Below are 26,878 nucleotides of genomic sequence, written 5' to 3' on the forward strand. Positions count from 1 at the left end.
CATTTCAATTATTTATTTTTACCAGTGAAACCAATATAACATCTCCACATTCACAAATATACATTTCTGACATTCAAAAACAAAACAAAAACAAATCAGCGACCAATATAGCCACCTTTCTTTGCAAGGACACTCAAAAGCCTGCCATCCATGGATTCTGTCAGTGTTTTGATCTGTTCACCATCAACATTGCGTGCAGCAGTAACCACAGCCTCCCAGACACTGTTCAGAGAGGTGTACTGTTTTCCCTCCTTGTAAATCTCACATTTGATGATGGACCACAGGTTCTCAATGGGGTTCAGATCAGGTGAACAAGGAGGCCATGTCATTAGTTTTTCTTCTTTCATACCCTTTCTTGCCAGCCACGCTGTGGAGTACTTGGACGCGTGTGATGGAGCATTGTCCTGCATGAAAATCATGTTTTTCTTGAAGGATGCAGACTTCTTCCTGTACCACTACTTGAAGAAGGTGTCTTCCAGAAACTGGCAGTAGGACTGGGAGTTGAGCTTGACTCCATCCTCAACCCGGAAAGGCCCCACAAGCTCATCTTTGATGATACCAGCCCAAACCAGTACTCCACCTCCACCTTGCTGGCGTCTGAGTCGGACTGGAGCTCTCTGCCCTTTACCAATCCAGCCACGGGCCCATCCATCTGGCCCATCAAGACTCACTCTCATTTCATCAGTCCATAAAACCTTAGAGAAATCAGTCTTGAGATATTTCTTGGCCCAGTCTTGACGTTTCAGCTTGTGTGTCTTGTTCAGTGGTGGTCGTCTTTCAGCCTTTCTTACCTTGGCCATGTCTCTGAGTATTGCACACCTTGTGCTTTTGGGCACTCCAGTGATGTTGCAGCTCTGAAATATGGCCAAACTGGTGGCAAGTGGCATCTTGGCAGCTGCACGCTTGACTTTTCTCAGTTCATGGGCAGTTATTTTGCGCCTTGGTTTTTCCACACGCTTCTTGCGACCCTGTTGACTATTTTGAATGAAACGCTTGATTGTTCGATGATCACGCTTCAGAAGCTTTGCAATTTTGAGACTGCTGCATCCCTCTGCAAGATATCTCACTATTTTTGACTTTTCTGAGCCTGTCAAGTCCTACTTTTGACCCATTTTGCCAAAGGAAAGGAAGTTGCCTAATAATTATGCACACCTGATATAGGGTGTTGATGTCATTAGACCACACCCCTTCTCATTACAGAGATGCACATCACCTAATATGCTTAATTGGTAGTAGGCTTTCGAGCCTATACAGCTTGGAGTAAGACAACATGCATGAAGAGGATGATGTGGACAAAATACTCATTTGCCTAATAATTCTGCACTCCCTGTAAGGCAGCAGAATACTGATTGATAATCAATCATGTATTAGCAGCCTTCACACAGGCACAGAAAAACATCCATCTCTCCAGCACTGCAATGTGCTAAATGCATAATGTGCTCTAGCATCTTTCCCACAAGCCGCCGCTTTGACATTTCTTGTTCTCATCCCTCCGGAGAGTGTTGTGTAGGATGCAATTTGTTTTTCCAACAACAGCTTAATTTGCATCCAGGTTTTGACACATTTACTGCCACCACAGCTGTTCAGATTTTTCATGCCTTTTTTTTTTTTACTTTTTTTTTTTTTTTAATTAAACCTATTAAATGTCAATTCCGGTACCATCAACAAAAGCACATTCAATAAAAAAGGAATAGTTAAAAATCCTAATTCCACAAACAAGGTTATCCTTTTTTATCAGAGGTGCTTTTTCATATTATTTATATCAAGATTTTCTACAAAAAGGTTCATTTGCAACTATTTTTTGACTATTTTAAATTGATACAGGACCTGTTAGAATCAGCTAAGTTCTTACCAGAGGCCAAGTAAATTAGTGTAAATATTCTTGAATAAGTCTCAGATTTGGTAAACTTTCACACAAAATTTAAAATGTAACCACAACATTGGCAGAACACTTACATGTATTGGACTGGTCAATCTTCTGGAAGCCTGAACAGCTACAGAAGGGAAAATGACATGGTTCACAGTCAGATATAAGATAGGCGTGGTGTTAAAAATGTGTAACTTGAAAAACTGGCATGAACTTTTTATCTTACTGTTTATGTAAGTACCCTTTTTCAGGATTTTTGATGTGTCTGAATCAACCTTTGATGGGTGGCTATGTGCAATGGCGACACACAAGTTTCAGGAGCTTCTGGGCTTCTTATTCTTCTATGGCTTCCTGTGCCACCCATCAGTCATAATTTATGCATAATCACCTAAAACAGGGTAACATATAGGTAATTGGGCATCAGGTAATAGTAATAATTGCTTTTCGTGGGAAAAACCTGCTATCTACCTACCTACCTTTGGTAACCTACCTAGTTACCAAAAATAGTTTTCCGTGCTTATAATTTTTGTTTTGTCCATTCTTCTTTTATTTTGCTGCCATTGTCTTTCCTGTTCAAGTCAACTTTGCAACCAATGCGTGCCATCATTGCCATCGGGCTACTTCCTGTTGGCTCAATGAAGAACTGTACACAGCTGTGTGGTTTAGCCCTGGTAGGTTTTACAGACATCAACACAGGACCATGAATGCTGCATGACTTGCATGTGTTGTTTGCTGCTCTGTGTGCCGAGTAGTAGATACTGCCTCTAGGTTAAAGCCATATGCTTACACTGCTCTCACTGCAGAGGCCAATCAGTAAACCTCGATGCATCAGAAAACTATGAATTCCCAGCACTGTAGCCACTGTATCTCCGGCTTTCTAGCACTCTCTCTTTTCTGCCTTTCATTCGTCCTTTCTTTCTTTGCTATAACCATGTAGACTATGACTAAAAGAGAAGTAATTTCCTCCAAAGTCTGAAACCTTTCAGCATTTCTTTTATTGCATTTGACAAGTGCACAATGATCCATGTCATTTCATGCATATTTGAAGCCTCCAAAGGAGTCAAGAAAAATGTGATTTGCGGTAGAATATGTGGTAGTGTACTGTTTGGATTCGAGGTTAAATTACTGTATTTTTACCATTCACAACTCCAGAACAGCTCATCAAGTAGTTGATGTCACTTTGAAGGCAGGCTTAAGGCTGCGGAACGGGATGCTAAATGATTTTCAGTTCCACACTTCTCTTTACACAACTGCCCTGTGGCACACGTTAACTTTAATCGATACAATGAAGATTATCTTGTCCTCTAAAAAGATAACACAACATAGAACAAGATGAAGTTTTAACGATGCCGATGGGAAAGTGGGTCACTGCAGCAGCAAAGAGCAGTATTGAAGAAAATATAACAGCTACAACACAGTGAAGATTGGAGAAAAGATAACAAGCGACCTTTATCATCATTAATCAAATCACTGATCAGACTCAGCCAAAAATAGCTTCAAAGTATTTCCTTTCTTAAAGGACCATGTATGTGCAAAGAAACACTGTTAGGCTACTTTACATTATAAATTGCATAAAGTAGCACAGGTGACTTTGCTGCATCCATGTGTGTCACATGATGAAGTGTGTCCCTAAGATGTGCAGGCAAAAAAATACAATAAATTAAATTAAATGGACAGGTTTCTTTTAAGCATTTACCATTTACTTTAAATAAACAGACAGTCACTGAAAGCTGTGATAATGCTGGTGTCTTGACAGCTTTGTGCGTCTGCTGTTTGGCAGCCTGCAGTCCTCATACTGCTTCCCTTTCTCCGTGTATTTAAGTCTGATAAGTGTCAACAGCTTGAGCCTGTATATACAGTATAGCCAAGGCCAACAGCATGACTAATGGCTGGTATTAAGACTATGTAGCATAACAGGTATGATTCACATGCAGTCTCTCTGTATGCTCTTCAGCATTCATTACATTTTAAGCAGAGCGACTCTGATGGTTCACACAGAAAAATGTCGCCTTACTGCTTTATTTTTCATACACTTGCAAGAAAATTTGAGCAACTTTTTTCAGTTCTGAAAAAAAAAACTAAATCCTAAAGAAAGTCATAAACATTCAATCAAGCCACTCATGTCTGACTCCTAAATGTTTCATTATAAAACCATTTGCATTGGTCTGCTCTTATAAAGCACCTCCAGTTTTCAGGCTTCAGGTATTTCACAAATCTTTGCTTTGTGACTGAATAAATTTTCAGATTGCACTCGTGAGGTAGGATGATAAGACCTATGGTCAGGCTTATGTCTCAGGTATTACACCAAGCTTTCAGGACTTAGTGTTTTACCAACTTTTTGCCAACGTCTTTTGGAAGAAAGTCAAGTCTCGTCACACGCCTGCTCTCTATTTTCTGTTTTCCATATTACTATGTGACGGTTGCAATGTCACACTCGGTCTGGTGTTCACCAGGCTGAGTTTTAGGCTTTTTACAATCTAATGAACAACAACATTTTAATGTGTCTTTGTAATGTTCAAACCTGAGCATATCATTTTAATGTTTTTTAATGCACGTCAATCTAACACATTATGAAGATGATCTTGCTAAAATAAAACATACACTTTTTATTTTATTGAACAATTTGTATGCTATGAAACACTAATCCTCATGGAAGAAACAAAGCCTCTGTCATGTGAAGAATTTTAAAGTGGCTACTAAAGAACATGCTCATAGGCTCGTTTTGTTTTTGCTTTTAATAAATTAAAAGCAGAAAATTAAAAATTTGCATTTAAAGGAGAGCTAAACTCCATATTTTATATTTGTGGACCCTACTTTCATATAGTGCAGCTCATTGCATGTGAAGACATTAAGTTCACAGTATGAAACAAACCATTTTAGCTTCTCTGAACCTGATATGATCATATTAATGACATTCTCAGTCAACATCATAAAAACGTTGGGCTGCTTATTGGTAATTTGGACCATCAGCGCTGTAAAAATATGTAAGTGGCAGAATATATTAAAGCATAATAGGTTTACTTTAACAAAGGCAATTATGTATTTCTTCATATCATTAATTTAATTCACCAGCTATGAAATGCTAAAAAAAAAAAATAGAGTTTGGAGACAATATGGAACCACAGCATAATATATACTTTATATCCTCACATTCACCGTAATGCTTAGAAAAAGCTTCTGTTTGCTGGACTGCTCTTGGCAGTATATTACACAGCACTCAGGCTGAAGGGACATGTTTAAAGCTTTGTTTTGTGCTGTGCATTGCAGTCCCGTCAGTATATTGCGGAATGTTCACAGGAACAGCTGCAGTAAACGCACGCAATCCCATGAATATTGTATATCTTAAATACAGTTGAAGGTACTACGTTTCACATCCACATATTCACATATTGTAAAATGACTCCTGCTGCTGTTTCTTGATCCATTTGGGAACGACACATGGCCCTTTATGAAACTGTAATATAAATCCATGATCCTCTACAATCCAGCCTTTTCCTTCACTGGCAGCATTGCACAAGAATCAGGATTTACTTTAGTGGCAGAGATCACATTTTTTCCCCCTTTCAGTCAGTTACATTAGATTTAACTCGAATTTTAACCCTAAAGCTAAAAACAGATAATGTTGTTACTGAAAAGAGGTTATCTGAGGGGACACCCAAAAAGAAAATTACAACACTTATCAACTTCTGGAATGTACTGAAGTGTGTGACTGATGGTGTTTGACAGTGTAAGAGAAACTAAAGCTGGATTTTTATGTGAAAGATACAACTGGGGTCTCTCTGTCCTCACCCGGGAAATCAGTTCTTGCAGACATTTTAGCAACCTAGTAATGCACTAATGTAGAGTAGATAAGTGATGTCTTAATATCTTATCCACTAGAGGATAGTGCTGATAATGCACACTGCTCACATTAACATTTATTAATAGGAGGTGGTGTAACTAGGTCACAGTGCTCTGTATTGTAATATATACAATATATGCAAATTCTTGATTAAATTAAATCTCTGTGTACAATTATGAACTCTGAGACAACAGAGTTAGGAAATGCACGTAGCTGCCACTTTATTAAGCCTTAATTCTTTGAGGCATAGATTCAAAGAGCTGTTGGAAACGTTCCTCATTGATTTTGGTCGAGACTGTGATGACAGTGTGACACAGTTGCTGCAGATTCATGATGTGAATCTCCTGTTCCACCACATCCCAAAGGTGCTCTGAACTGCGATCTCCACAGTCCATGGAGGTCATAGACACTATGATCGTGGCTCAAGAGTTGGGAGTTCGTCTTGTAATCGGAAGGTTGCCGTTTCGAGCCCCGGCTCGGACAGTCTCGGTCGTTGTGTCCTTGGACAAGACACTTCACCCGTTGCCTACTGGTGGTGGTCAGAGGGCCCGGTGGCACCAGTGTCCAGCACTGGATGGTGCTTTGGGGTCCTTAGGGACTAGAAAAGCGCTATACAAATACAGGCCATTTACCATTTATGACACTAACCTCACTGTCATATTCAAAAAACTGGTTTGGGATGATTTGAGCTTGGTCACATGGCACGATATCCTGCTAGATGCAGACGTCAGAAGAGGGTACAGTGTGGTCATAAAGAGATGGACGTGGTCAGCTGCAATAGTCAGTCTGTCGAGTTTAATTAATTCTTATTTGGAATTAAGGGACACGAAGTGTGCCAAGAAAAAAAAGCCCACACCATTACAGCACCACCAGCTTGAGTCACTGAGAGAAAGCAGGATGGATCCATGCTTTTATGTTGTTTATTCTGATTCTACCCTCCAAAGTGTAGAAATCAGAATAAAGACACATCAGGCCAGGCAACATTTTCTACAGTATTTTAGTGTCTAATTTCAGAGAGGCTGTAAGCTGTAACCTTAATTTCTTACCTGACAGCAGTGACACCTGGTGTGGTCTTCTGCTGCCGTAACCTTCAAAGGTCAATGTGTTGTGTGTGTAGAGATGTTCTTCTGCATATCTTAGTGATAACAAGTGATTATATGAGTTACTGTTACCTTAGATCATAACAGTCAGTCTGTTCTCTGACCTCTGGCTGCAACAAGGAATTCTGTTACAGAGAACTGCTGCTCACTGATATTTTCCCTTTTTCAGACCTTTCACTGTAAACTCTTCAAACTCCACTAGCTCAGCAGTTTCTGAAATATTCAGACCAGCCCATCTGGCACCAGCAAACATCACATTCACAGACACTTGAATCACCTTTGTAATCTTAGTCGCGTCTGTTTAGTGTAAATGTTTTATTCACTTTCTTGTAGCAACCATGTCCCACTACGTTCGCTACCTTTGTGCCACGTTTTGCTTAGTGGGATTTCTCCACAAAGCAGCTGTCTTCTTTACGTAAATGAGACAATGAGAGTGACAGTAAACAAAACCAAGTGAAGTAAAGGCACAGCTGTAACAATAAACTAAAACTCGCTGTAAGCTATAGAGCCAAGGAGAGCCGTGGCTTAATGATTTCTCTGTAGGTGTATCTCTGTGTACTCACATCACTCTTTGTATTTAATACAAGTCTGTTTATAATATCTTTAATTATTTTCTATGTTCAGTATGTGATTAATAAGGGATCAGTTCACAGTAGAATATGCTGCTTGAATTATTTTACCCAATAGTTGTATTTTTACTGTGGTAATGATTCTGTAATATGATTCACGCAAACTTTGTCTATATTTCATAGAATATATACTGTAAATGATCATTGTGTTTGAGCCTCATGGGTCTCTAAGCTAATGTTTTATTTTATCATGCTGTTTAGATGCTTCATCTTCATCCACGTATTATTGTGTCAGCTGTCCTGATCAAATCTCTGATCTCTACATTTTTCCTTTGGTAAAAAGTGGAAATAAAATAGTGTCAGAATCAGCCTGTTAGTCTTCTACCTACTTCAACTAGACAGTGAGAGGGGAGGAAATGTCTGTGGTGCCTCGGTCAGGCAGACTTACATGTTAACCTGCTGCAGGATAGTGTTGTTACCTCTTTTAGCTCTTACATGGACATCTTTAGTAGAGCTGAGCACAGTGTACAGAGTCTTATCAAACTATTGTAAAATTTAATCTGTGTCTGAAAAACCAGCATTCTTGACTCCCTCAACAATTACAGTTGAGGTGCCCTCGAGCAAGTTGTTTAACCCGGAACAACTAAGTCGATATGTTTGTTTGTGTGTGTGTGTGTGTGTGTGTGTGTGTGTGTGTGTGTGTGTGTGTGTGTGTGTGTGTGTGTGTGTGTGTTGGGCACTTCCTAGATGTGTGAACGTGTGCAACGCTTAAGGGCGATGCAGCCAACAAACGGTAAACAGGTTCCTCGTCAGCTGTTGAATTGTGGCTTCTTTTTTTATTACTATCATCAAGTGGTCAAAGTGCACAAAAGGCAGCAGAAAGGTGTACATGACTGTCAGGTGGGATACCTGATGATTAACCTGACACAACAGATGGTTTGTTACACAGAGCCATCTGGGAAATTGTCCTTGGAACCTGTATGGGCAAGGGTAGGCACACGAATAGTTGCTTTTCATTTTGTGATTGGACAAGCAGTTTGTTTCACCATCTACCATGAGCCAACATCAACCAACCAAAAGGACACTGAGAGAAAAAGCAAGCTGCAGTGGTGCATATTAGTATATTGTTAAGGCTTATCTTTAGTTGATTTATCCAATTGGGTATTTCTAAGGGCCCATGAATGCCTACCTACATATATTTGCAAAGACGAATCCTTGTCAGACTGATTATTTTATGATTGCAGACCTAAGACATATACAGGGATCTGGGTAACCTCATGATGGTAATAATTTTGTTTAATGTGTAACGCGTATAAAGATAGGCAGCAGTCACAGGACTTGTAAGATGAGACAACTGATGAAGTATGAAATCTAGATCATTAAAAAAAATTACAGACTTAGAGTTTTAAAATTCACTCAAATAGAATAATTTTCATGAAATAAATTAAAGATCACCTGCTCACCAAAGACTACTGCATTTTAAGGATTTGAATTATTAAAGTATTTCAGTATTGGATAATTGTAATTATATTACAGTTAATGTTGTCAAGTTGCAAAGGAGACAAGTGTCAGATTTTTCATTTTTGTCAGAGTAAAAGTCAACATGTTTTCATTCATTGCAACTATGCAAGCAGGTAGTCCTCCTGGCAGTGGCATAGCTTAGACTGTAGTATATAGAAACTTCAAAGTGTGCATTTGCATAATCAACATCTTAAGCAACTAGTAGTGGGAAATATGAGGAAAATAATCATTACTTCCCCCGAGGATTCCTCTGGAAAACCATCAACTACAGTGCCAAAGGGCAGCTCTAGAGGGAATTTGCAGCAGAGTCTTTATTGTGATTGCCTTTTCTGTGCATTTCAGCTTAGCTGGAACATTTGGACTTTGGTCATAATGTTAGATCATGCACAAATTATTATTATTATTATTATAATTTTTTAGGTAGAAATCATTATATACAGTAGTATGCAGCTCATTGCAGTCTTATTGCGATCGTGGCTCAAGAGTTGTCAGTTCGTCTTGTAATCGGAAGGTTGCCGTTTCGAGCCCCGACTCGGACAGTCTCGGTTGTTGTGTCCTTGGGCAAGACACTTCACCTACTGCCTACTGGTGGTGGTCAGAGGGCCCGGTGGCGCCAGTGTCCGGCAGCCTCGCCTCTGTCAGTGCGCCCCAGGGCAGCTGTGGCTACAATGTAGCTTGTCATCACCAGTGTGTGAATGTGTGGATGACTGAACGTGTAAAGCGCTTTGGGGTCCTTAGGGACTAAGTAAAGCGCTATACAAATACAGGCCATTTACCATATTGCCCATCTATTGATGCACTGGTTGGCCCTTCTTTTTCTGTCTTTTGCACCTACTTATACATACACCAGTGCTCTGTGCATATTCCTAACATTCTTTCCTTTCCTTCCTTTCCACTTTCATAAATCCACAGAGGTCTCGCTGTTCACCCTTTTGCTCTCCTTTACAAACACAAACGGCATGTTCTCTCTGCAGCTGAATCTACACTCCTCTATCTGAGGCTCTTCTACTCCTTTCATCCCTTAGTTCATCTTTTATACCATTGTCACCTGCAGGTCTTTCTTTGTTTCTTTATTCCAGTTGTTCTCTCCATTTATTCTCTGTGGTCTTGCTCCTGCTTGTTCCTTTGGGCTCATCCCCACACAGCCATGCTCCAACTCACTTCTCCGTCTCTGCTGAAAGGTGCAACAAACAAACCCCGAAAAACAATCCAAATTTGTTAGAGATGAAAACCTGTCTTCTGAACTTTCTATCTCGGAGGAAATGACCTGACCTGCTTACTGTGCTTTTAGTTCCACTTCTAGTTTCACTTTGGCTGGACTCCACACTAAACACTAGAATGTTCTTTTCAGGATTATTCATCATTTATTCACACAAATCATGACAAAGTGGACATAAGGTGCAGACGAGTTGCAAAGCTGGTAGCAGATGTGCAGCAACATGAGTGAGGCTATAGCCACTTAAATGGTGGTGTGTCATTTTGTGACATGCATGTGTGATTTGCAAATGGGATGGGCAGAAGGGTAGGTGACATGAGCTGGCACTGAGACCAGCTGATCTGCTGGGATTACTGGCTGAGCTAGACTAGATGGGTTGGCTGAAGTAACACTAAACTGCTGAGTTTAGATATGTTTTGTTACTTGAATAAAAGGACTTCAGATGCAACGTTGGCCTGATAAATATAAAGGAAACAAGGCACCCGGTGTCTTCTTATTGGTCCATAGACAGAGAGGATTTGATGGTTTTGCTTAATGAGATTTTTCTGGTTTAATTCTGTTGCTCCATTATGAATGCAAGAATAAAAGCCACTATCCTCTCCAGACTTCAGCCCCATGTTGTATTTGGAATAAGAATTAATCCACGAGATCTTCGTTTTGATATGGCACCTTTGATGATAAAGTCACTGGAGTTTTTGCACTGCACTCTGACAAATGTGAATCTTAACTTTTATGTGCTGTCCTATTTAATCTGAAATGTCAGCAGAATTTTGCTGTTAGGGACGCAAGCGGTGTTAAGAAAATGAGCAGCTTCTGCCTGCCTGAATCCTTCCTTTGTTTACAGACTTGCAGGATGTCGGAACAGAAGCATTAAATTCAAGGATGAGTAGGTGTACTGTGTCATTTATGTACATTGTTTACTGGAGAATAAGTGTTTCACAACGCCTACATAAATCAGCCGTCCCACTTGAGATAATGCATAAATGCATACTTGATATATAACAAAGAAAAATAAGTGACTGTTTGAAATGCGTGTTATGGTTAGAGAAGCTGTATGACAGCAGGTCAGCTGCAGTTCTTCATTCAAACACACTCTTCTCTCTGTTCCCTCTCCAGGGTCTCTTCTCCTCATCAGGTGAAGCACTGTGAACCGCCGACCCCCTCACCACCCTCCCTCCTCTCCTCTTTCCCTAGAGGCACCACCCACTACCCTTAAATTCCCAAACCCCACCTGCCAACACCTGCCAAACTCCCTCCGACAGCTGCAACTGGCCCCCCTTTTACCCCATGGTGGCCCCAAGGCCCGCCCTCTCACTGCTATTGGCTGTCCTGGCCTGTACGGGGCCCGTGCGACCCTCGCCCCCCCTGCTTCTCCGGCCCCGGGAGAGAGAGAGGGACTCAGGTGGTGTCAACATCGCCGTGGTCCACTCGGGCTCCTCCCTGCTCCCGGAGACGCCGGTGGTGGGAGGTGCGGGGGTCGGGGAGCCGGGGCCCGGTCTGGGAAACGGTCCGGGAGGAGGGGGAGGAAGGGGAGTAACAGAGACAGCTTCATTAGCTGAAGTGGCCGAGATGACTTCATTTTCCTCCTCGTCACACCTGTCGCTGGCCGCGCTCGTGGGGGAGACGGTGATGACGCCCTCGGGTCAGGCCAACGTCATCTACCTGGCTGTGAATGAGAGCAGTCCCGGGACCCTGCTGCTGCAGCTGTGTGAGCTGCTGGCCACAACACCACTGCAGGTAGACAAACAAGTATACAAACCTACTGTTACATTCCCAAAGACTGTAAGAGAGAAACTGTTAACATCGCCAAAATTGGAACAAAATGATCATAAATAGTGATAAAAAAAAAATAAGTTCCCTTCAGGTCAAAATGTGATAATGGCTGGATGTCCAAATCCAATGTGGTTACTCTTAAAAATCTTATAAATGATAATGTACATGACTTTTTGTCCCCTAGTAGTGCTATAAATCATTTTTTGAGACAAATTTAGTTTCATTCACAAGAGGCAGAGCGATAAAGACAGCAAAGCACTAACAAATGCAACAACAGTTCAAATGTAGATATACTGATGTAAACAACACTGGTCTTCAAGAAAATTAATTGACTTATTTTTTAAAGATAAGAAAGATTAAGATTATATGCAGTGTGTTTGGTTCAGACTGAATGTAATCTGAGTAGCCTTAATCGGTTTTGGAATGGCTCTTCAGTACTATGATAATCATCATCTGTATGATGTACAAAGGATTCTGTATCACTGCAGCTTTTGTAATTATCACTATTAGATTTAATGAGGATTCATTTAATTGAAATTACCAGTTGGTCACAGTGATGCACTCTGACAAAAGGTGTTACGGAGGAAGAATAAAAGGAGAACTCCAAATCCTGCATAATTACTCACATCTGCACAGTTGGCCAGTCTCAGTATGAAGCGCTGTGACTGTCAGATGGACTTTGTTGGAAAGCATGCGTGAGGTTCTTTTCATTTACCTTCTTGATAGGTCATGTGGCTTTAAATGAATCAGTGAATGCTTTTTCATGCATGGGACCATGTATGTGATAATTCAGGTACTCTTACTATGACGCGTCACAGAGGTTTCTAGTAGAGAAATGCATTAACTGTGTTAGGTCGTTAGGGCAGTGTCATGGTTTGGTGTTTTGTGCTTTTATTTTATTCATCCATGTTCACTGTTCATCTATTCACTCATTCATTCATAGTATGACTCTTGTGGATGGGAGCAGATCTGAGTTTGCAACTTGAGAGCTGCTTGTGACCATACAGAGAGGTAATAAATGTGCTGCATACTATACTGCTGATTTATTTACTCGGTCATATATTAATCCATCCATTCATCAATAGAAAAATACATTATGCATGCATGTATCCAATCTGTGTCTCTGTCTGTTTTCATGTTAGCAGAGTGAAGGGTCTTGTTATGAATGTCTTCGATCAAGTATGATATTAACTATTAAGTAACACTTGCCACCCTATCTCCAGGTCCTGTTTATAAGCTATTTGCATATCAAATGCTTCCCTTTGAGAATTGAGCTGTCATCTACACTTAACTTCAATTCACTTCCCTGAATCGCTACAACAAAACAAGCATTAAGTCATCAAGCCAACCTCAAATCACAATAGCTCCACCTCATATTATTATGTAAAGCAATAGCCTCACCAGAAGTTCATGCATTTTTCATGATTTTATTTATAATGCGACAGGGATTTCTAGAAAAATAGTCGCACAAAACACCATTAGCAACACAGATTTCAATAAGAAATCATATATATCGAGAGAGAGACGGAGATTTTGCAGAAATAGTTCAGCATGCATGCAACAGCCACACCTAGCAGGCCCTTCAGGAGCTGAGGTGGCCCATAAGCCAAGAGCTTATCTGTTGTTTCTGTGGTGTGAAGCAGCTTAAGCAGCACAGGTACAACACACCCTATTGTCCTGACAGGATGCCAGTCCACTGCAGGGATTTAACTCTGATTATATCTCTGAACACTGATTGCCAAGCAGAGAAGCAAAGCCCAACATCTGATAGATGTTTCATGACTTCATTAAATTTCGAGAAGTCTTTGGAGAGATTCAGTTTCTTAGCAGGATAAGAAAATACAGTCTTCATTAGAATGAAGTGTTATCAGGAATTTTGTGAACAGCATGTGAATGTACTTATTGTTCCATTAACTTTTGCTCACTTGGTTAGTCTTTGAATTATTCTCAGGGTTCGGAGCGCCACGATTAAAAAAAAAATAATGGCTTTGATGAATATAATTCTGGTGAGATGATTATGAAATTGCTTCTCAATGAGGCTGATGTAATGTCTTCCATCTGATGTGCCAGGTTTCAATGTGCAACCTTTGTTTTACTTCAAGGGTTTAGTGTTTGAGGAAGAGAGACCGCCACCGCCGAACCGCGCCCCTCTGGCCCCGATGCTGGAGTTCGTCTCTGCCCAGACAGGGGTTCCCGTTGTTGCCGTTGGGGGAGGAGCCAGTCTGGGAAGAGAGCCACAGGTAAAAATGGATTACCTATCATTGCATCACCAACCCAGTTAATTTCATTTGAACTAAACCAAGAACTTTCTGTGGCTTGGAAGATGAAACACTTTAAGAAATAAGCCAAGTGATAATTGCCTCCTGACCTCAGACCATTTGAAGGGGGCCAGGAGACAGTTTTTGGTATTTTTAATTAAAAGTTATATTTTATATTTAATATTTAGTGAAACCAAAATTAGAACCAATGAAAATGTTTAGTGATCTGCATGAAAAGAAGTTCAAATTGTGCCTTTTAGACCTGGTAGTATCGTGCAATCATGTCATGTTTACAGTTTTCTCCAATGCTCATTTCCACTTCCATCAGCCATTTTTATTCCTGTCTGTTTAAGGGCTCCCCTCCCTGAGTTTCATCTGATTGGCTGCCTTGTCTGCCTTCACGTTCACCTCTTGCTGTAGTTTTTTTATTACTAAGACAAAATTTACACACCGATGTAAACACTGGAGTCCGTTCACCAGTGAAATAAATGGCTGGTATGTCTTTTTTCTAGTTAGCATTTAGGCTGTTGTTGACCCTGTTATGCTTCCACTGTTTTGTGCTTTTGTATTTTGCCTTCTGTTTGCTGTTGTTCTACAGTTAGAGTTTTGTTTTTGTGGAGCCTTTAGGTCCCTGTTCTGATTCTGGCATATTGTGAGTCTTAGTTCATGTGATTTTCAATCTTTCAAGCTTGATGTTACCATATGGTTATTTTATCGAGATGTTTCCAGTGTCATGGTTCATGTTTTGTAGTCGTTTTAGGCCTTTCTGTCTCGTCTTTCTGTGCCTTTTCCATTTTCTCTGTTGTCATGTCGAGTAGGATTCCTCTTGATTCTGTGCTTTGTTTTATTCCTGTTTTACTTTGAAGGACAGTTTTCCTTTCATGGCTTCATGATACCAGTTTTACTTCCTCTTCATGTATGTAATCACTTTCACCTGTGTCTCGTTTTCTAATCAGCCAAGGTTTTTAAAAAAGTAGTCTGACATGGATGAAGCGGATAACCTCGAAAGATGCGTTTTTGTTGGAGCTTAACAGAGAAATGTGGGCTACAGAAAAGCAAAGCAGGGATTGTGTCTATATTTGGATGTGACTGCTTTAAAATTCACTTGTGAAAACATGAATCTATCCATTAACTTAAAGCATATTTATGGTTCAGTAATGGCTAAAGCTCTACTTGCCATTTTTGTTTACACTGTCTTTTAATTAGATTATGTATGATCACTTAATTACTGGCACATTTGTTCATTTTTGCTTCTGATTAAGTGGGTGAAGAATCACATCTTCTGCGATCTGACACTGGATAAGAACGCTTTCCTAATGAGCTTTTTCTTTATGAAAATTACATTATTGACTTGGCAGAATAGTTTTTAAACATTTACTTTGATAAATAATTAAAAATGTGATTTCAAGCAAGAAAATTAATGTTTTGCCCTCAAAGCTGAAACTTCATCAAATATTATTTTTTAATTGAATTGAATTTTTTTGCCACCTGAAGGATGTCACTCCACTTTGTGTCTCAAGGAGCTGGGAAATATTAGTCCATTAGCTCCTAAAACCTCCACTAAGTTTGCACTGCCAGCCCGACTTAGTGTCTGCTGTTTGGTGCTGGGCAGGTGGTGTATAATAGATTTATTGGAAGTCTTTTGATGGCTGCCTGCTGTGGTGGAAAATGAGTTTAATAAAAGCAGTGAGACTAAACCAGAAATTTGTGAACTGCAAAACCAAAACGAAGAAGCTCAAAACCTTAATGAGCGGTACTGCGGCGTTGTGATCACTCTCTGCGGGTTTGGCACTGTGAGGGATGGCAACTATTGTGATTTGATTGATTGTTAATATAAGAATATAAATTAGAGCAGCATGGCACCTTTTATGTAGATGAGCCAGAGATGAAATCTGAGAAGTTATTAAAAGTGTACAGTTTCTCCTCACTTCTTTTCTCCACCTTGGTCTCAGCATACTGTAGAAGCAGGGCTGGCGCAGACTTGATTCAATGCTCATAACTCTTTTAGAAAGAAGAAAAAAAAACTTTAGAGGTGACAAATTATCTAGGCGTGTGAGTAATATGGATGTAACTCTCTCTACATGAAAAAGTCGGGAGTATGTCATACTTCCGGTAGCAAAAAATAGAGCTGGTGAGAAATATGTAACTTCTATCCTATGAGTCTCTCGTAGGAGGCAGTTATTTTCTAAATACTTTAAAAAGTCAGAAAACTGCTCCTCTGATCTCCTTGGTAAGCATGATGAAGAGAAAGCAAATGTCTGCTCGAGCTGCTCCACTTTCGTTGGTGCTGCTGCTGAGCTCGTCAGCATCAGCGGTTTCACAGTGAAGAAAAATGTGTTGGATTTTTGACATTACAGGGAGTGCAGAATTATTAGGCAAATGAGTATTTTGTCCACATCATCCTCTTCATGCATGTTGTCTTACTCCAAGCTGTATAGGCTCGAAAGCCTACTACCAATTAAGCATATTAGGTGATGTGCATCTCTGTAATGAGAAGGGGTGTGGTCTAATGACATCAACACCCTATATCAGGTGTGCATAATTATTAGGCAACTTCCTTTCCTTTGGCAAAATGGGTCAAAAGAAGGACTTGACAGGCTCAGAAAAGTCAAAAATAGTGAGATATCTTGCAGAGGGATGCAGCAGTCTCAAAATTGCAAAGCTTCTGAAGCGTGATCATCGAACAATCAAGCGTTTCATTCAAAATAGTCAACAGGGTCGCAAGAAGCGTGTGGAAAAACCAAGGCGCAAAATAACTGCCCATGAACTGAGAAAAGTCAAGCGTGCAGCTGCCAAGATGCCACTTACCACCAGTTTGGCCATATTTCAGAGCTGCAACATCACTGGAGTGCCCAAAAGCACAAGGTGTGCAATACTCAGAGACATGGCCAAGGTAAGAAAGGCTGAAAGACGACCACCACTGAACAAGACACACAAGCTGAAACGTCAAGACTGGGCCAAGAAATATCTCAAGACTGATTTTTCTAAGGTTTTATGGACTGATGAAATGAGAGTGAGTCTTGATGGGCCAGATGGATGGGCCCGTGGCTGGATTGGTAATGGGCAGAGAGCTCCAGTCCGACTCAGACGCCAGCAAGGTGGAGGTGGAGTACTGGTTTGGGCTGGTATCATCAAAGATGAGCTTGTGGGGCCTTTTCGGGTTGAGGATGGAGTCAAGCTCAACTCCCAGTCCTACTGCCAGTTTCTGGAAGACACCTTCTTCAAGCAGTGGTACAGGAAGAAGTCTGCATCCTTCAAGAAAAACATAATTTTCATGCAGGACAATGCTCCATCACACGCGTCCAAGTACTCCACAGCGTGGCTGGCAAGAAAGGGTATAAAAGAAGAAAAACTAATGACATGGCCACCTTGTTCACCTGATCTGAACCCCATTGAGAACCTGTGGTCCATCATCAAATGTGAGATTTACAAGGAGGGAAAACAGTACACCTCTCTGAACAGTGTCTGGGAGGCTGTGGTTACTGCTGCACGCAATGTTGATGGTGAACAGATCAAAACACTGACAGAATCCATGGATGGCAGGCTTTTGAGTGTCCTTGCAAAGAAAGGTGGCTATATTGGTCGCTGATTTGTTTTTGTTTTGTTTTTGAATGTCAGAAATGTATATTTGTGAATGTGGAGATGTTATATTGGTGTCACTGGTAAAAATAAATAATTGAAATGGGTATATATTTGTTTTTTGTTAAGTTGCCTAATAATTATGCACAGTAATAGTCACCTGCACACACAGATATCCCCCTAAAATAGCTCAAACTAAAAACAAACTAAAAACTACTTCCAAAAACATTCAGCTTTGATATTAATGAGTTTTTTGGGTTCATTGAGAACATGGTTGTTCAATAATAAAATTATTCCTCAAAAATACAACTTGCCTAATAATTCTGCACTCCCTGTAGAAGCAGACTGTGTGAGTAATAATGCAATCCACTATCGTACAGCTGGGAAGTGGTGGCTTAGTAATTGCAGTAACTGTGTTTTTATTTTTATTTCTACTTTTTTCCCACCACTGATGTGTTGATCACCATTTTAGTGGCGAAATTCGTGAAGCTGTTAGTAACCATGACTGTGGAACCTTCTTTAAAACGATTCTTGCTTTGTTCATTGTTGTAGACTAATTATTTGGTGTTTGCTCTCCAGCTAGTTAATCTGAGTGTGGCAAAAAGGTAATACCTTCTGACAGTGATTAGCGATAAGCAGCTCAAGCTAACAAAGCAGTTCACTGCGACAGGTGTGATGTGTAATAAGTGGGCCAATTTATTTTAAGTGGATCATCTTGACAATACGATGTGGTTATTGTGATTTTTACATCAATGAACTTCAGTTGCAGTTCTGTGAATAGATGAATATAAATACTGGTTGATGATACACATTCAGGCACTGAACTGTCAGCATATTCGTAATCAAAAGTAACTTTGTTTATAGAAGGCTGTGAGGTTCCTTTGAAGTAGTACAAAGTACAGAATCATTACAGAGCCAGCAAAGACTCCATATGTTTATGCTGCTAATTCAAATATGGACGCTTGGGTTTTTACAAAGTCTAATATGTATTTTACCTTTCAAATAATCTCATCTGTAGACTCAGTGACCTGAGGTTTTTAAAACTATGGTCTGGCAATCAAAGAAGAGGAGCTGCTGCAAACCTCTGCCAGTTGATAAAATGAGATAAGAAGAGACTTTATTCATCGTCAGGAGTCATGGTTCTGACTCTCTTCTTCTTTCACTCTGTTCTACTTTGTAAATGTTGTTTGTCGTGCGCTTCAGTTCATCATACGTCTGCCCTTTGTTCCGTTTCCTGTCAATTATATGACACAGCTGTGCTCAATCAGCTAATCAGTCACTCATATATACGCTGCAGCTTTTCCTTATTCAGATCCAGATTGTCTTTTACTTCCTGTAATCAACCAGCAGCCATGTTCAATTGTTGTTTATTTTCATTCATGTTTAGTGCTCCCTGTGAATGATGGTGTTGGCTGCTCACTGATGGCATTTTCTGCTAACGGTATTCTTACTTCAGTTCTATAGTGGAAGCCAAGGTTAAAGTTCAAGGTTATTTTATTTATACCCACAGCGAAATTTGCTTTACAGAAAAATGATAGCATTTGGCATCCCTTCACAAAACACACACTCCTATAAAAACCTGACAGATATATATTTGGTATTTAGACAAGATGAGTCAGATTAAAAGAAAAAAAGTTCCTATTAAGTTTAGTGATGGCAGCAGGGTTAGGTCAAGGCTGCAGGTTGTACATATGACCCTGGGTCAACACACCTGAATCAAATGATTAGTTCATCACCAGGCCTCTGGAGAACATCACAACATGTTGAGGAGGTCATTTAGCCATTTAAATCAGCTGTGTTGGATCAAGGAACCATCTAAAACCTGCAGAACACCGACCCTTGAGGCCTGGAGTTCCCCACCTCTGCTGTAGAGGATGGGAACCATTATTAAGAATTGCTAAATCCATCAGTGTAACTGTTTGGAGTACAGCAAGGCTAAACAAGGCTGTGACTCGACTGGACCATCTCACTATCTGATTTAGTGAGCTTTTCTCTGTGATGGAGGTCTGACCGAACCATGCCACAAAACAAAAAGATAAAACAGACTCAATAAAAGAATGATAAAACAAAGTAGGTTAATGAGTTGGAAAGTTATTTTGAATGCAGTCAGAACTTTTAGCCTAATAAAGACAGTTCTCTTTTAAAATGGCTATCTATGTGATGGACTGGTGACCTGTTCAGGGTGTACCCTGCATTTCCTAAGTTGTTTAACCCTTTAAAGCCGGTCGGAGCGGGCACACTCTGTTTTGCGTAACTATTTTTAAATCCTTGTAGAACCGGAACAACGTAAGCTAGCGCAATGGGTTTTTTTGTATATGAAACCGGAGGAGTTGTACTTACATCTTATGCCATAAGTTTGCCCTAGGTCACAGTTTCCTTCCACATATGGCATTGCATAAAAAGCACTTGCAGCAACAAAAACATTCCAGAAACACGCTTTGCCGATCCGATCAGCTGTTCAAAACACTTCCTGTTTGACCTTATGCTTTTCTGAATAGTTTCTGGGATGCTTAAAACTCAAATTGCACTGCTGGAAATAGTTTATTTTGATGCATATGCTGGGTTTTTTTGCAAATTTGGATTATAATATTTATTTTCGTTTTTTCCTGCAGTATATAAAAATTGGTGTATCTCAAAAATAAAACTATAAAGACACTCAAAATAAATTTCGTGTTGTTGGAAACTATTTTGTGCAACTTTTTTGTATTTACAGTTTTGAGAGATAAACCTCTTAAATTTCTCTAACTAGAAATATATGGGGGAAAAAAAACAAAATCAAATTTCAATTTGTTTGTACTTTATTGCACTTTTTTGCAATTTATGTAGTTACTATGGACTTAATGCATATAAAATATGCGCTATAATGGTTGTATTGATCTATAGTAACTTGAAATGCTCCCCTAAATGGCACTACAGCATGTAAAAATATAAGATAAGCTCTGGCGGACTTGGTTCTATGGTAGGTCTTAAAGGGTTAAGTAAGAAAGCATATGGATCATCATTGCAACTTAATATGCACACCTAACCTGCTCTGGGGGTTATGTTAATATTCTCAGTTTAAAACCTGCTGAAAGTTCCAGCTTTTCATGACATCATGCTCTAAGAGTAAAATAGATTCTCAGCTGAGAGAATGTGTCGTATGCTTCTGATCATTTTGTTGTGTGTTGGAATGGAATGATGCCAGAACATCTTTTTTATGTGAGCACACAAAACTTAAAGCAAATAGTTTTGATTGACAAGCAGGGTGATACCACATCGTTGAGCTCATCTTTTGGGGGATTTTGTTGAGCTACCTGACACAAAAAAAAGCATCATTATGTTCAGGGGTGCACATAAGTGGTCCGCAGGTGCGCATGCGCTGTCAAAATAAAAGACGCGCACCAGATAAGAAGTTGCAAAGCGCGTTTGCGTACATATAAAAGGCACTGTTTTTGTCTGCTAGAGTGGAATTTTCACAGCATCGTTTGTTTGAAGCCAGCTCACCTCCTGCAACCACTTGTCCGAGAATACGCGCTTCTTTTGCGGTTCTGAACACTGTTGTGGAAATTTATTAACAAAGCCTGCAGACACGATGAGCAGTTAAAACCCAACACTTTATTTCCCATGCATGAGGAGAGATGTCAGTCAGGGGGCACTGAGAGTTGTCTCTGACAATGAACAGTTCAGGTCCCTTTTAAACACAGTCACAGAACAAAAGGCTTTTACAGTTCAGGTTCACACCTTGGCTCTAAACAGAAAACCCTCTATCACCTGTGAGACTCTCCCCCACTGTGGGGCCAAGCCTTCCTGTGTGAGCTTCCGTCTCCTGGGAGACATTCACCAGGTCCTCACCGTCTGTTTCCCAGCGTGAATGAGGTGTGAACCAGACATACTAAACTAAGTAACATCAAAGCATTTCATCAAGACAATACATTAAAGAGAAATCCCACAACAACACCAAAGTAATTGCTTAAAGGAGCTTGCTTCTTCGACATCTTTAACAGTTCTAAACAAATGTCTGTCCTCCTCCAGAAAATCTTATGTACGCAAACGCTCGTTGCAACTTCTTATCTGGTGCGTGTCTGTGGACTACTTATGTGCACCCCTGGTTATGTTGAACATCCCTCTGAATTTTCATGTCTTGGATGAACTTTAGTTCTTGATTTTCTGCCAGGCAACCAGGCAGAGCCCATGGGGCAATTTAAGGTGGTGCGTTTAAGGGCCTAGAGACAGGAGAATTAACCTGGCATGTTGCTTCTAATAGTTTGCTGGTATATTGAGATGTTAGATTCTTACTTATATTCATAGGGAACTTATCTAGTTCTGGGAACCTAATTGGCAGTTTGTGTATCAAAACAGACTTTAAAACAGTATACAGCATACATTTAGTTTAAGTGATAGCATCTGTGCTTGTAGAAGCATGCTGGTTGGTTGGAACTTGAGAAATCAGTAAGGCTAATTTAACAAGAGTACATTGCAGTTAACTAGCAGTGTACTAGGATTTAGCTTATGTCTTGCCTTTTCCACTGTGACTGATTTAAATGTTATCTAGAAAAGCCATGATTGTTTGACCCCGCCAATTGAGGTTTAACACAACAAATGGGTATTTTTACCTCCAGAGTATAGCTTTGCATTTGAGAAATGTCTGATAAGTGAACTCTAATCAGTTCTTAATTGCCTTCGGGACGCTGAGTCAGACATGTTTCCTAATACGCTTTAAGAATTAATCAACCTTGTGTCACAAGTGCTTCTACAGCTGTGATTTGGGACACTACGTCAGTCATTCATTGTTTCTGGTGAATGTTTAAATTACAAGAGTGCAAGTTGAGTGTTTTTCTTTCTTCTCTTTTGCTCCAGCTTCCAAGGGGACACATGCGCTTTGATTTTTGTTTCATACACCACCACCCAACTGCTCACTCGATGCACGTTCCCAGCACACTCCACTCTCAGCTGGGTTAAAGAAAGCAGACAAGCTTACATCATAAATCAGGCTGCTGGTTTGATATTTGACCTAGTTCAGTTTAGCGCAACCTGAGGTGAGCCCTGTCGACATGGATGGGTGGAAAGCTACGCCCTGAAGTTCCCTCTTTGATCATCCACATGTACCCGCAGATGCAGAGCCTTGATGATTAATTTAAACACATGCCCTCTACCTCTTTGTTTAATGTTGAGAAAGAGCCAAAATTAGTACAAGCTAAACCGATAAAAGCCTTGGACAGCAAAAGAGCTGGAATATGCACGCTGTCATGATAAGTTTTTTACTATATATTCAGTGTTTAAGCTCACATTCATTCCAACTCTCAACCTTTATGGATTTTCCCATCCTGATACTTTGTTCTCATTTCAGCAAAAAATACAATGGCACAAAAGTCAATGGAAAAGAATTCACTGAGTAGCTCATCTGTCCAGATTAAACATGAGTGGAGAAGCAGAGAGGATGGCCATCATTGTTTCCTTCATTGACACTGAAAGCCTTATTCAGAAACCAAGGACTTTTTTGACAGACTGTCTTATTCCTCTGAGTGCTCCCCTCTTATTAGGACTAAAGTCAGTCTCACACAAAGAAATGGGCTAAGCTGGAAGAGAACTTGCTTAGACAGCTACTGTATGAATTTGCTCACTTTTACACACTTACAGTCCAGTATCACTGAATTACATCCAGAGCAGTTAAGCAGTGTGGATTTTAACTGCGGATCTTAGTGTTTGAAACAGGAAATTGTGTCAGTAGATGCACAGAAAGTAAGAACATGGTCATTCATTGTTGGCCAAAAAAAATCTAAGATGTGTTTTGACTGCGTCGGGATAGGTTAATTGGAAACTCTAAATTTCCCATAGGTGTGAATCTGTCTGTGTTAACCTGTCCAGGGTGTACCCTGCCTCTCCCCCAAGACAGCTGGGATAGGCTCCAGCCCCCCCATGGCCCTAAAAAGGATAAGCAGCAGAGAATTGATGGTATATGAATGACTGATATTGTGTTTAACACGATATAGAAAAAGAGATAAAAAAATACAGAATTGCATGTCTCACGGCGGTGGTTCTACTGTCAGGAGAGTACAAACAAGACTTTCTTCTGGTCCAGCAGTTTACTGATTTGGTTTCATCTTGGATGTTTCCTGCTGCAGCAAACTGTTTTAATTTTTTAAAGAAAGCCCTAAAATCCCACTGTGCACTACCTCCTCAGCTCAGCAGTATGCAGGCACTGGTTTAGACTTCAGGAGTTGGTAGAGACCATATATATATGTGTGTGTGTATGTGTGTATGGATGGATGGATGCAGACTTGCCACTCATTTGTTGCCAGATTTAAAGCTTTTAACTTTTGCCGAACATGAACATTACAAGTAACACTGTAAAATGTTGGCCTAACATCACTCATCTGTTCAGTTGGGTTGAGATCTGGTCACTGAGAAGGCCAGAGTGTATGATTGATATAATATTCACATTCAGACCATTCAGAGGGCAAACATTACCACTCATGCCTATGAATGGGTCGTCATCATCATCAGGATAAATGTGATGAGTCAACTTTGTATTAATTTGCAGAGGCCATTCCCTGAAAAGGACAAGTGGTGTCAATCCATGCCAGCAGAAATGTGTAAATGAAACACAAGATCCCCTTTAGTGTGGGGGGGTCAAGGGTTTAGCTTTTCATTTAATTTGTCAGGTGTGTTTAAAGAAGATGCCATTTCCCGATTATGATGCTGATACTAAATGGACCTTTTAAAGCTATAATATTATTATTTAATTAACGGACATTTAATTCTGTGTTTGCTTTGTCCAAGTCCTCAAATAAATTTCTGTCTTATGGCATCTCCTTCCTATCTTTTAGGAGAGCGGTTCCATCTACCTCCAGTTCACCTGCTCCACATTGCTCCAGCTTGAGGTTATCTTCGAGGTGCTTGAAGAGTATGACTGGACCTCCTTCTCTGTAGTGACCACTCGTCACCATGGCTATGAGGACTTCCTGGCCATGGTGGAGGGTATGACCGATGGCTCTTTCATTGGTTGGGAAAGGAAGAGTGTGGTGATTCTTAATGTAACGGACGACCCCGGTGGGGCACGGACGAAACGACTGCTCAAGGACAATGAAGCCCAGGTAAGGCTGGAAACACAAATGTCATTTCCTGCTGTACACATCCATGAAAAAGGTTTCATTTATCTTATGGTGAATAAAAAGGAAAAAAATACAAAGAAATATATTTAACGAAAGATATCTGTACCACCTGCCACTCATTTTGATGAGCTGCCAACCTTGAAATCACTTCTGTAGCCCGAGGCTCAGGTGGGGGAGATCTGTGAAGGCTCCACAAGCCTTGAAGAAGCAGATGGTGATCTCTCCCTCAAAAATGATATTTTCCTCTATTGTTAATGTGACCTCATGCTTTCAGCTTCTAGGTTCACGTTGAAAGTCACAACCTTCAATGGTCTTGCCCCTAGAAAGATAAAATGTCTCACACACTATAAGGCTGTACTGTTCGCTTAGGCCTTCTGCAATTTTAATAGTGCATTGCAGTATGTGAGGGAGGTTTTAGCTACATACACAGCAATGGAGAGGTCTAGATTCTTCATCTAAAATCATCAGCCTTGACATTTGCAAAATACACTTTTGAACTGTTCACATACTGTGGGTTCTTTATTTAGCTAACTAGCCTTCAACTCTTTAGCGTTCTGCTCAACCAATTGGTAGAGCACATTTTCAGGCCCTATATCTAACTGAGGCTTTCACTGAAATTGACCTACCTTGTTGAGTCTTTTCTACCAATTGGTTTACATCTGTAATGCCAAAAAATCCTCCAGAAGGCACTGTGAATGGAAACTGTTGGCTCTTCTTATACCTCTCCAAACCAGGAAGTCAGAAACAAAAAACCATCCAACATATTTTGAGTGTTTTTGATGAAACTAAGATAGGAAGATATAATTTTTTGATATATGATAGTGTTAGAGGACTTACTAAACAGATGTATGTCACTTGACAGCATTAAAAAAGTGAAATTAAATGTTTAATAATTTTTTTAAAAAGTGGTCAAGGAAACGGTTGATTTGTCCCATTATGGTGCTAATTCTAACATAACCTAAATGTTATTAAAATGTATTATTTGCCATAAAGTCAGACCACTAGACCCATGTTTATCCATTGCTATTGATAAATCACATTAAGTGTTAGCACAGCAAGAATATGTTGAAATAATTTCCTCAGTAAGTAATTTTTGTAACTTTCTGAGTTAATATTAGTAAATATTGTAAAAATCAAGAACAATATGTGGAAATCACAAATATCACAACTGATTTCCTTTTAACCAAATTCCAGTAGCTGGTAAATTAATATTACTAAGTTGTCAAAATTATAATTTCATGTTTAAAAAGTACTATATGGACGCTAAACAATTATATGTCTAAAAATCACATGGTCCTGTGGCATGATACTCATGATACCATCCACCTTCAACCACAGTGTGTTTGAGGTCATGGTTTCATATGAAGCCACAAGGGCTGGCACTCTCCACCAGTATATTGCCAACAAACCAGATGAGTGGGGCTTTAAATTGTTTGGCCAAGCAAGTTTGTCTGGCATCATCCACGACTTGCTGCTGTATCATTGGGATCTACATTCTTCAATGGTCAAAGGAGCTTCAATGCTCCCCTCAGTAAAAAGGAACAGAAGCGACCTCTAAGGGGCCAAAGTTGTAAAAAACACTATGCCAACCCATAAAAGAACCTCAGCTCTTCACAAGTTTCAGCTTGGTCCAAACTTCCACACCTCCTTGGGTGTCAGGTGCATTGGTACTGAATGACCAAACTGCACTGGTGGAGCTCCCCTGATGGCAGACAAAGACCTGATGAAGGGCCATGGAGCCTGTTATTACAGGTCTGATGAAGGGCTGATTGCAATAAAATGGTTTGACAAGAAATGTGTCAACCTTCTCAACAATGCCTGTGGGTTCATGCTTCTTTCATCGGTCAAACAGTGGAGCAAAGAGTCCAATGCAAAGATCACCATTCCATGCCCATCACTCATCCCTCATCCCAAAACTTTTTTCCATTGCTTTTTTCTTGCTGTGGACCTCAAAGTGATGTTTGTAGTGCAAAGCAGCTAAGGTGAAACAAAACATTGAAGATCTAAACTAAAGATGAGGAGGAAGCGATTTTTTGCATTGTGCCATTTGTGTGTCTGTGGTC

General features: G+C 40.1%; 1 protein-coding gene across 1 annotated transcript in view; it reads left to right on the forward strand.

Moving 5' to 3' along the window:
• The window catches only part of grin2da (glutamate receptor, ionotropic, N-methyl D-aspartate 2D, a), a 260,349-nt gene that overhangs the window by 84,923 nt on the left and 148,548 nt on the right, over positions 1-26,878 (forward strand). The window contains exons 2-4 of the mRNA XM_084920174.1: positions 11,231-11,851; positions 13,990-14,127; positions 24,531-24,797. Of these exons, the coding sequence (XP_084776300.1) occupies positions 11,402-11,851; positions 13,990-14,127; positions 24,531-24,797 (855 nt within the window). The 5' untranslated portion in view covers positions 11,231-11,401. The remainder of the gene's footprint in view (positions 1-11,230; positions 11,852-13,989; positions 14,128-24,530; positions 24,798-26,878) is intronic.

Source organism: Perissodus microlepis, chromosome 22, assembly GCF_051167445.1.
Source record: "Perissodus microlepis isolate ML-2025 ecotype Zambia chromosome 22, ASM5116744v1, whole genome shotgun sequence".
Taxonomy (NCBI): Eukaryota; Metazoa; Chordata; class Actinopteri; order Cichliformes; family Cichlidae; genus Perissodus; species Perissodus microlepis.